Below are 12472 nucleotides of genomic sequence, written 5' to 3' on the forward strand. Positions count from 1 at the left end.
TACAGGATTGGAAATTGACTTTGTCAAGATCTGCACAGTTTATATTAAAATGAACAAACAAACTCTCAATTGAATCATATAATTTCTTTTTTTTTCTTTTTTTTTTTGTTATGTGCTAGTTTAGTTCCCTGACCAGGGATCAAACCTGCACCCCCTACAATAGAAGCATGGAGTTTTAACCACTGGACTACCAGGGAAGTCCCCACATAATTTATTTTAAATTAATTATAAGATGGTCAAAAGAAAGTGCAAAAAGGTATAAATAAGTGATGGTTTTATTGGCAACAGTAAACAGATAGTGTATGAAGTTATTTCAGATGACAGATTTAGTTGTTTTCCTTACAAGTAAAAGCTGCAATTACCACATTAAAACTTTAATGCAGGATATCTACATATGGAGCTTTAGCCTCAGGCCTGGAGCAGCTGTGAAATGAAAGTTACCACACCATTCTAGTCCTTGGATATCAGTATATTGTCCTTCACCTTCCACCCTGCAACAGTAAAAAATAAATGTGTTCATTAACAAGACCAGAAATTTACAGTCCAGGCATAAGACTGTCTAGTATATTATATACTATGTCTGAAGAATTATATCATTCTGCTTTCAAACTTTGATTTAAAACCTGACATCCTGTTTTTATATCCTACAAAAAAAAAAATACTACTATTCCAAACAAACATTGTCATTATACAATTTTTTATGTCTAAGATTTTAGGGTTACATATGCTTAGTTTAGACAAAACCAGAACGGTCACAAAATGAAAAGTTTATATTGGTTATCTGACTTAATTAGTTCATTTATTCAACAAATGTTTATTGATCTTCAACTATGTTTGAGATACTGTGCTCTATGCTGGTGTTTTCTGGACTATTTGGAGTGGTGAAAATGCACTTTGCAGAACCAAACAGACCTTTATCCCATGGGTTAGAGTTTTTCCCCTTTATTAACATCAGCGGGAAAAGTTTATATGCTGTCATCACAGACTTGGCAACAGAAGAGGTGAACACTTTTCTACCCTCCTCAATATGTATCAGCCACTTCATAACAATTAGGTTGCATTTTTAATTCTGGAAATAATAAGGGGGTAGTTATAAATGAACATGAAACCTCTGGATGACATAGTATTTGGTGTGAGGATTAAGTTTACAAAGATGTGTGAGGGTGGGGGTGGAGATTTGGATGAAGGTGGTCAAAAGGTACAAATTTCCAGGTACAAGATAAATAAAGTATTAGGACTGTAATGTACATTCCTACATACATAAATATAATTAATACTTTTGTATGTTATATACAGGGCTTCCCTGGTGGCTCAGAGGTTAAAGCGTCTGCCTCCAATGCAGGAAACCCGGGTTTGATCAAGTTAAGACAGTAAATCCTTAGTTCTCATCACAAGAAAAAAATATTTTTTTTATTACTTTATATCAATGTGAGATGATGAATGTTCACTAAATTTATTGTGGTAATCACTTCATGATATATGTAAATCAAATCATTATGCTGTATACCTTGAATTTATACAGCGCTGTACATGAATGACATCTTAAACTGGAAGAAAATCTAAAATAAAATTTAAAACTATAAAAAAACCTTATCAAGATATTTCAAGTGAAAATAATTTTTGGCCTAAATTTTCTCAATAATTGCAACAAACTTTCCATCTTTCATATGACTGCAAAAAGTTCCACAGGAATAAAGGAGTCAAGAGGAAATAAATGAAAAATCTAACAGATTATCACTAGGAATGATATGTTTTGGAGGCTCATGATGGCCTTAGCCTCTCTCATAACATTTTTCCCCAAAATGATAATCCAACAATTCTTCTAAAATGTAAGTATGCTGCTGCTGCTGCTGCTGCTGTCACTTCAGTTGTGTCCAACTCTGTGCGACCCCAATATTTTAACTAAATACATTACAAAAGAAATTTAGCATTAACTACATTTTTAGGCAAATATGCCTGAAAAATATCTTTTAGACTACAGTGACTTTTAATTTTAAACTCACCTGTTTTCATTGAAATTTCCAGTGTACTTTGCCCCAGTTGGGAACGTATAAGTTCCCAGTCCATGAAACATATTGTCCTTAAAGTGTCCTTCATATATTGCTCCTGAAAAATGCTCAAGTCTTCCGAAACCATTCATCTGTTTGTAACAAAGGAAATGACCTCAGTAACTCATCTTCAGTTTCATTAGTGTATTTCTAAAAAGTATACACAGATGTCTGTCATCCACTTAGTTATTATTTAATCTAACATTGTATCACCCTTTATTTCCACAAAAATAAGACAACATTTTTATCATTGTCCTTTGTATGTCTGTCTCTGTGAAGCTGACAAAGTCAGTGTTTCTCATCTGGGGCACTCGAACATCTTGCAGGTCCATAATGACAACAACAGGGCTCCTCAAGATACCTTGAATATATAGAAAATCTTAAAGGCCAACCTGTTTATTTAACCCAGAAATGGCACAAAGAAGTTGTTAAGAACAGAAATTTGTATTCAAGCAGAACTAAGACATTTTTGTTTCATCACTTACTAGCTAGGCAAGAAATCTGAGCCTAATTTCCCTCAATTGTAAAGCAGCAATATTAATGATATTGAACTCATTAGGCTGCTGTAAAGATTAAATGAGAAAATTATGTAATGAGTTTAGTTTGTTCAACGAATAGGAAATGAGAAAGATGATGACAGCTCTCTGAATGAGTTTCATACCATTCCTTATATTATTCATATATTAAATACAATAATTTGTTATTTTTATTGCATGGCCTACTCATACATGTTTTTTGAAATGGCGAAATGCCAGGAATCATTTAACCAACAGAGTTACTTATCCACTGTCAATATTCAAAACAATAATAATACCTTGTCATCTTTCCAGCTTCCTGTGTAGACAATCCCATTAGGAGTGGTATGAATACCTATTCCATTTCTCTCAATGACTCCAGAAGATGTTCTTGCACAGTCCCCATCTAAGTAAGAGAGAAATACTGAAGATTATAAACGGGAACCCTGTTTGGCTAAATAATAAAGTATGTTCAGGCTTAATCAGAACTGCATCACAGTGGGTCTCTCTGCTTTCCTAGAACTAAAACTAATGAGACCACAGATGAGGCGCTCCATGGACCTTTAAATTATTGAGACTCAAGGGCCTGGAAGACTGACATATGGCTATGGCCCTCCCATAGGTTTCCAAGGCACACTGTCTATACTTAACTTTAGAGTTTAAGATTTAAAATCTGTTCCTCCATTAGTATCTTTTTTCTCTCCATTAGTATTTCTGTGTGTTTTATTTATGGAGTCAATATCTCAATAGTACTTTTATCAAGTGTGACAGTCTCAGTTTTGCACTCTTAAGCTATTTAATCTATATAGAAAAAAGTAATTGAAATGTATGCTTACCATACGTGTCTCCATTTGGAAATATAAAGTTTATCTTAAATACTTCTGGAGCTGTTTTAAAAGATTTAAGAAAAATCACATATTTTTAAAAGTTATTTATTCTTTGATATGAACAATTTTTAAAGTCTTTATTGAATTTGTTACAAAATTGATTCTGTTTTATGTTTTGGTTTTTTTGGCTATGAGGCATGTGGGATCTTAGCTTCCCAACGAGGGATCAAACCCACACCCCTTGCACTGGAAGGTGAAGTCTTAATCAGTGGACCACAAGGGAAGTCTCAAGCTTAAACATTTTTATGTTATAAGACCTATAACAAATTTGCTTTAAGAGCCAATCAAATACTCACTTTATATTCATGTTTACTTGGCATTTCCATAGTCGAGTGTAGGGTTCTGGGGAAATAATTTTGTCTAGATGATCTATTTTTATTTGTTTATTTTAACAGCTTTATTAATATATAATTCACATACCACAAAAATTACTCTTTAAAAGTATACAAAATTAATTTGTTTTTGCATACTCAAGTTGTATAACTGTCACCACAATCTAATTTTAGGATATTTTAATCACCCTCAAAAGAAATCCTATACATATTATCAGTTGCTCTCTATTACCCTAAAACCTACCCAACCCCATCCCCAGACCCTGGCAAACAATAATCTATAATCTGTCTCTATGTACTGGTATAATCCAGACAGTTCATAGAAATAGAATCATACAATATGTGGTCCTTTGTAAGTAGCTTCTTTTACTCAGCTTCAAGTTTCATCAATGTTGCACCATGTATTAGTATTTTATCACTTTTTATTGCTGAATAGTCCATGGTACAAAAAGAACACATTTTGTTTATTTATCCATTGATCAGTTGATGGTCAGTTGAATTGTTTCCAGTTTTGGCTGTTATGAATAGTGCTACTATAAACATTCATGTGTAATTTTTTGTACGGGCATATGTTTTTATTTCTCTTGGGTATTTGATCTATTGATTATTTCACAGAGGTAAGGTAGAGTGAGCAATCTCAGAATTGGCAGCAGAAAGAAACAGAAAAAAAAAAGATAGTAAGTGAGAAGAGGTGGGGGGAGGAGTAGGGTCCAAACAGAATGAGATTAGAATGAAGACCAGGTAAAAATGAAAAAAGAAAACCACAGCCCTGGGGGGCAGGAGTGGAGTGGGATCTATGCCTCAGAGCTCTGGGACATTCAGTGGATTAAAACTTTAGAAACTAATTTTTTCCAATACTGAAGAAAACATATATTGGAGATGCTAAGTAAACTATAACTTCTAGAACAACAGCCTATTAGAATGTTACTCAAAGTGTGGCCCATGCATTAGAATCATTTAGGGTGCTTTACAAGTTCCTAGGCCCTACTCCACACTGCTGCTGCTGCTGCATTGCTTCAGTCGTGTCCGACTCTGTGCGACCCCATAGACAGAAGCCCACCAGGCTCCCCCATCCCTGGGATTCTCCAGGCAAGAACACTGGAGTGGGTTGCCATTTCCTTCTCCAATGCATGAAAGTGAAAAGTGAAAGTGAAGTCGCTCAGTCGTGTCCGACTCTTAGCGACCCCATGGACTGCAGCCTACCAGGCTCCTCCGTCCATGGGATTTTCCAGGTAAGAGTACTGGAGTGGGGTGCCATTGCCTTCTCTGCTACTCCACACTACTGAATCAGAATCTCTATCGGTGGGACAAGAGAACTGATCTTTTCAACTGGAATACTAACCTGAGTGCCAGTTATGAAAGGCTGGAAGCTCATCTCCTCTGAGGAAACAGAGTTAATAAAGTAGGCAGAAGACTTAAACATCATCAAAAAGGGAGAGTCCAGCAGCCTTGAGACAGGGGTAGACATTTATGAAAAATAATTAACAATTTAGGAAATGAATAATTTAACTGTGAAAAGAAGAGAAGCAAAAAGCAAAGGAGAAAAGGAAAGATATACCCATTTGAATGCAGAGTTCCAAAGAATAGCAAGGAGAGATAAGAAAGCCTTCTTCAGTGATCAGTGCAAAGAAATAGAGGAAAACAACAGAATGGGGAAGACTAGAGATCTCTTCAAGAAAATTAGAGATACCAAGGGAACATTTCATGCAAAGATGGGCTCAATAAAGGACAGAAATGGTATGGACCTAACAGAAGCAGAAGATATTAAGATGAGGTGGCAAGAATACACAGAAGAACAGTACAAAAATGATCTTTACGACCCAGATAATCACAATGGCGTGATCACTCACCTAGAGCCAGACATCCTGGAAAGTGAAGTGAAGTGGGCCTTAGAAAGCATCACTATGAACAAAGCTAGTGGAGGTGATGGAATTTCACTTGAGCTATTTCAAATCCTAAAAGATGATGCTGTGAAAGTGCTGCACTCAATATGCCAGCAAATCTGGGAAACTCAGCAGCGGCCACAGGACTGGAAAAGGTCAGTTTTCATTCCAATCCCAAAGAAAGGCAATGCCAAAGAATGCTCAAACTACCGCACAATTGCACTCATCTCACACGCTAGTCAAGTAATGCTCAAAGTTCTCTAAGCCAGGCTTCAGCAATACGTGAACCGTGAACTTCCAGATGTTCAAGCTGGTTTTAGAAAAGGCAGAGGAACCAGAGATCAAATTGCCAACATCCGCTGGATCATCAAAAAAGCAAGAGAGTTCCAGAAAAACATCTATTTCTGTTTTATTGACTATGCCTAAGCCTTTGACTGTGTGGATCACAATAAACTGTGGAGAATTCTTCAGATGGGCATACCAGACCACCTGATCTCCCTCTTAAGAAATCTGTATGCAGGTCAGGAGTAACAGTTAGAACTGGACATGGAACAAGAGACTGGTTCCAAATAGGAAAAGGAGTATGTCAAGGCTGTATACTGTCACCCTGCTTATTTAACTTATATGCAGAGTACATCATGAGAAACACTGGGCTGGATGAAACACAAGCTGGAATCAAGACTGTGGGGAGAAATATAAAAAACCTCAGCTATGCAGATGATACCATCCTTATGGCAGAAAGTGAAGAACTAAAGAGCCTCTTGATGAAAGTGAAAGAGGAGAGTGAAAAAGTTGGTTTAAAGCTCAACAATCAGAAAACAAAGATCATGGCATCAGGGCCCACCACTTCATGGCAAATAGATGGGGAAACAGTGGAAACAGTGAGACTTTATATTTCTGGGTTCCAAAATCACTGCAGATGGTGACTGCAGCCATGATATTAAACGACGCTTACTCGTTGGAAGGATAGTTATGACCAACCTAGACAGCATATTCAAAAGCAGAGACATTACTTTGCTAATAAAGATCCATCTAGTCAAGGCTATGGTTTTTCCAGTAGTCATGTATGGATGCGAGAGCTGGACTATAAAGAAAGCTGAGCGCTGAAGAATTGATGCTTTTGAAGAGTGGTGTTGGGGAAGACTCTTGAGAGTCCCTTGGAGCGCGGGGAGATCCAACCAGTCCATCCTAAAGGAGATCAGTCCTGAGTGTCCTTTCAAAGGACTGATGTTGAAGCTGAAACTCCAATACTTTGGCCATCTGATGCAAAGAGCTGATTCATTTGAAAAGACCCAGATGCTGGGAAAAATTGAAGGCAGGAGCAGAAGGGGATGACAGAGGATGAGATGGCTGGATGGCATCACCGACTCAATAGACATGAGTTTGGGTAAACTCCGGGAGCTGGTGATGGACAGGGAGGCCTGGTGTGCTGCAGTCCATGGGGTCACAAAGAGTCGGACATGACTGAGTGACTGAACTAAACTGAATTGAACTGTTGAAATAAACCGCTTAGAAGGGCTGAAGAGCAAAATGAAAACCATTGGAAAGTAAATTAGTGAACTGGAATACAAGGCTGAACATTTTTCCCAGAAAGAGGCATAAAGGAAAACAGAGATATCACCTGACAAACCTTTCATATCTACCCTCATCCCCAGACTCTTCTAGGACCTCTCACAGCACTCTTTTCTATCCCTGCTGTAGTGTGTGTGTGTTGGTCTACCCTTACTGTACAGTGTGAGACTGTGTGTGTGTGTGTTGGTCTATCCCTAGAGCCCCCACACCACTCTTGGTCTATCCCTACTGTAGTGTGTGTGTGTGTGTCTGTGTGTGTGTTGGTCTATCCTTAGTGTAGAGTGTGAGTGTGTGTGTGCGTGTGAGTGTGTGTGTGTGAGTGTGTGTGTGTTGGTCTATCCCTAGAGCCCCCACAACACTTTTGGTCTATCCCTACTGTAGTGTGTGTGTGTCTGTGTGTGTGTTGGTCTATCCTTACTGTAGAGTGTGAGTGTGTGTGTGTGAGTGTGTGTGTGTGTGTGAGTGTGTGTGTGTGTTGGTCTATCCCTAGAGCCCCCACAACACTTTTGGTCTATCTCTACTGTAGTGTGTCTGTGTGTGTTGGTCTATCCCTACTGTAGTGTGTGTATGTCAATTGCCCTTAAATGGTTCCACACCCGAAACTTCGGAATGTTAGAGCTAGAAGAAGGGAACCTAAGAAGTGCAGACTGACAGTACGCTGGCACTGGCCTAATGTGTCACAACAGCGAATCGACGGCCGGATGAGAGCTAGAACCCAGGTCTCCAGATTCCCGCTCCTGGGGCTCTCTCTGTACCCCCATCCCACCAGGAAATCTGTCTCATCCCTACTGGAGTTGCCAGGGGCCGGCTCACTGCATGTTCTATTTAAGAGACGTTGAGAGGATGGGGCACTCACTTGACACAGGGCTGCGGGAGAGATTTTCTGGACTCTGTGATTCTCCCTTGGCCGCCAGCTCGGTGGCCTGGAGGGAAGAAGCCGTAGTTCAGCGCCGCGTGCGACATGGTTGCTAGGGCGACCAGGCACCTCTCACCCGGAAGCGAATGTGTGTGTGTGGGGGGGGGGGGTGGGCCCGAGGTTGAGCCAATCAGAAGGCGCCAGGGCTGTACCGCTGTAGCTGGGCCGCTGCGGAGCTGCTCCAGGTAAGGTCCGGATGGATGGCAGCGCCCAGGCAGGGCCTTTGGCCGCTGGGCGCCACGTCCGAATAGGTGGCCCGAGAAGCAGCGCTACAAACCCGGGACGGTCGCCCCTTCCGCGGACGAGGAATGTGTGTCCGTGTGCGTGGTCCGCGCGTCTCCCTGGTGGTCAGTGTGAGGACCTTTCTGCCGTCAGCCTCTCCCGCAGTGGGCAGGGTCTGAGGAGCCTCCCGGCCCGGTGGGATCCAGCTTGTCTGGCAGGGGCCGGTGAGTCTGGAGCAGCAGGATCCTAGGCCTGCGACCAGGCCTGGCCTGGGTCGACAGCTGAGGGTTGTACAGCTGAGGCCGGGGAGCTGAATTCTGCGAGATAAAGGGTTGACTTGGAGGGGGTTGGGCTGGTTTCCTGTATGTTAGGTCCATCTCCAGTTGGTGGCTGTTTGGGCAGAGGATTGGCTACAGTGTATGCTGGAAGAAAGGTACCAGTTCTGGGTATCTGCAAGGAGCTGGCTATATGGGGTCAGTCAGAGATTTGCCTGGGAGGGGAATGGTTTGTGCTAAGTTTTCAGCGCCCAGCTTGGTGATTCTGTTTCTGGGAGCCAAAATTAGGTTCTCTGTGCACGGTGAATAAAGAAAGTTGAGATCTTCCCAAGCTAAATGGATTTCTGATGTTTTGTTGTCTTATGGGGCCTGCCTGACCAGGGTAAAAATGCCATTCCCGGGGCTAGCTGATGAACGATTGATCTGACAGCATGCCTTTCATATGCAAACCAACCAATCCTGCCCGCCTTACCTCCAACAACCTCCTTTGTCTAACCAGCAAGCCTGTAGTTCACCTGCCCTAAATCAGTCCAGGGCCAAGTACCAGGCAACTAGGGACAAGCCCTAGACCTTAGAGTCTGTGGGAATTACTTAAAGTAGCCAGTAGTAAGCTGTTTTCCCTGCCTGGCCTCTTTTTTCCCATGGAAAAACCAAGAAAGAATGCGGGGTGGCCTTCTTCTTACTCCTTTCTGCCTGCTCCTGACACAGGTGCTTCCCTGGCGTGGCCTACGGAGACAGACAGACCTCTCCTTTTTAGGAGAGCTGTAAGTAACGTTAAACTTTTTCTTTTGATGGTATTAATCTCTCTGTGTCAGCACTCAGTCACCTTTATAAATTAAGGCCCAGGCACAAATCAAAGCGGGGCTGGCTTAACATTAAAATTTTGAATTGAAGATACAAAGTACATGTTTGGGGGGTAAAAGGTAAGTATGGGGGAAAGAAGTTCAGCTTTGGAGTCAAATGGATTATTTCAGACCCTAGCTCCAGGCTTTTCTTCTATAGTAGTGACATTGGACAAGTTGGGTAATTTATCTGTACTCTAGTTTCCTCGTCTATAAAATATAGAAAATAATATTTACCTTGTAGGAATTTTACAGAATTAATTGAAATAATCTTTCCCCTCCATGCAGACTTATATTTCCAACTATGTTCTACACATCTCCATTTGAATGTCTAGAAGGCATCTCCAGTGTAACATCCATTCTGAACTTGTGACACTCCCTATATAATTTCTTGTCCATTCCCTGGTGGCTCAGATGGTAAAGCATTTGCCTGCAATGTGGGAGACCCAGGTTCGATCCCTGGGTTGGGAAGATCCCCTGGAGAAGGAAATGGCAACCACTCCAGTACTCTTGCCTGGAACATTTCATGGATGGAGGAGCCTGGTAGGCTACCGTCCATGGGGTTGCAAAGAGTCGGACACGACTGAGCGACTTCACTTTACATTCCCGTTCTGATCACATGGCTGAGCAGAGAACCCCTATTCACCTAGTTAAGCTAGGACCTCAAATTTTACAATAATTCTAGACACTTCTTATACCTTTCGTCTAATTCATCTATGATTAAAATGCATTGAGACTCTATGGCCACTTTTCAACTCTACTTGTTTCCTCTGTAGTCCAACTCACTGTTTAGTTTTGTTTTTTATCTCCTACCTGAACAATTGCAGTAGTTGCCTAATTGACCTCCTGGTTCTCCTCACCTCCCTACAGTCATTTTATTCTTCACACAGCAGCTAGAGTAATTGTTAGAACTGAAGTCAGTCATACCAAGCTTTTGCCTTTGTCCTCTATTGACTTTCTATTATATTTAGAGTAAAATTCAAAGTTCTTCCTAGGGCTTATACGGCCATCTCTGGTCTCTGACCCCATCTCCTTTGCTTACTACATTGGAGACCCACAAGACTCCTCACTGTTCAGCCCACTGCATTGAAGATGTTATTCTGGACTTGGACCCTTTTCACCTACTATTGCTCTGCTTAGAATGTTCTTTTTACAAATATTTCATGACTCATTTTCTGCATGTTCACATGTCTGCTCAAATATGATCTCAGAAAGATGATCACTCTTACCTGACCACTCTATCTGAAAAAAGACTCATTTTTTTTCTACATAGCACTTAATTAATATTGTATATTTGTTTATTGTCATCTTAATTTCTAGAGGATGAGCTTCATGAGGCAAGAATTTTGTTGTCTTTGCTGTTGTATCCCTAGAATCTAGCACTTAATAAGTGTTCAATAAATATTTGTGGAATGAATAAATAAATGAATGGCTCTCCATTCTCATATCAGTAATTTATTCAACCCTCAGCTATTCCTCAAATACATGTTGAATTCCTTTTATATGCCATACACTATTAGAGGTACAGCGGTAATCAACATGGATATACTCCTTGCCTTCAGAGAGCATTCTGGGGGCAGGGGGAGGGGCGGGAGATACACATCAAAGAAACAATAAATATGTATAATTATAAAGGATTTGAAGAAAGGAATATCAAGAGACCTAACCCAACTGCTACATATTTGTGAGTTTCCCAGTTATTTCCCTGCTTTTGATTTCAAATTTCGTTTTAGTTTGGTTGCAAAACATACTTTTTAAAGTTTTGTCTTTTTAAACTTATTAAAGTTTGTTTTATAGGCTAGTATATTGTCTATCCTGAAAATTTTTCCTAGTCCACATATGAAAAATGTCTATTTTTTGTTGGTAGAATGTTCTATAGATGTCTCTTAGGTCAAGTTGGTTTTTACTGTTTCAAGTCTTCTGCTTCCTTATTGATCTTCTGTGTAGGTGCTTTTTACCGTGGCTGAACGTGGGTATTGCAGTTTCCTGCTGTTATATGTTGTGTATTTCTCTGTTCATTTCTGTCAGTTGTTGGTTGATGTGTTTTGGTGCTCTGTTATTAGGTACAGTATATTTATAATTGTTACATCTTCCTCATGGATTGACTCTCTTATCTTTATGAAATGTTCTTCTTTATCACTAACAAGATTTTTTTTGCTTTATAGTCTATTTTGTTTGATATTAACATAGTTGCTGCAGCTTTCTTGTGGTTTTCATTTGCATGATTTCTCTTTTTCCATCCTTTTACTTTTCATTTATTTGTATCTTTGAATTTAAAGTGATAGACAGCATATACTTGGATCTTGTTTTTTTCACTAATAATTCATCTTTTGATTGGATTGTTTAATCCATTCACATTTAATATTGTTATTAGTATAGTGGGATTTATTTTTTCCATTCTACTTTTAGTCGTCAATATGTCTCATGTCTATTTTGTTTCACTGTTCCTACTTTGCTGTTTTCTTTTGCATTAAATTATTCAATAAATTTTCCTAATGCAGTATTTTAATTTCTTTAGTGATTTTTTTTTCACTACATTTATTGAATTTTTGGTTTACTTTTTAGTGACTGCTCAAGGATTTGTCTTATACCTCTTAACATATCAGAGTCAACTTCACATTTATACTAACTCAATTTTGGTAATATATAGAAATGTTACTTTCATATAGCTGTATGCCTTTCCTCTCCTTTTTGCAGTAAAGATTCCACATGTAAGCAATATCATATGATATTTGTCTTCGTCTGAGTTACTTCATTTAGTATGATAATCTCTCAGTCAGTTCAGTTCAGTTCAGTCGCTCAGTCGTGTCCGACTCTTTGCGACCCCATGAATCACAGCACGCCAGGCCTCCCTGTCCATTACCAACTCCTGGAGTTCACTCAGACTCACGTCCATCAAGTCAGTGATGCCATCCAGCCATCTCATCCTCAGTCGTCCCCTTCTCCTCCTGCCCCCAATCCCTCCCAGCATCAGAGTCTT

The 12472-nt window shown here is 39.9% G+C and overlaps 1 protein-coding gene across 1 annotated transcript; it reads right to left on the reverse strand.

The window, feature by feature from the left end:
* Positions 1-295: 295 nt before the first annotated feature.
* On the reverse strand, positions 296-8163 carry MORN2 (MORN repeat containing 2; the record flags this gene model as incomplete). Its single annotated transcript, XM_068967043.1, has 5 exons — positions 296-491; positions 2004-2140; positions 2863-2969; positions 3400-3450; positions 8094-8163. Coding segments are annotated over 5 exons (468 nt in total), but the record flags the coding sequence as incomplete, so codon positions are not given.
* Between the last annotated feature and the right edge of the window lie 4309 nt (positions 8164-12472).

The sequence above is a fragment of the Capricornis sumatraensis genome, chromosome 1, assembly GCF_032405125.1.
Source record: "Capricornis sumatraensis isolate serow.1 chromosome 1, serow.2, whole genome shotgun sequence".
Taxonomy (NCBI): Eukaryota; Metazoa; Chordata; class Mammalia; order Artiodactyla; family Bovidae; genus Capricornis; species Capricornis sumatraensis.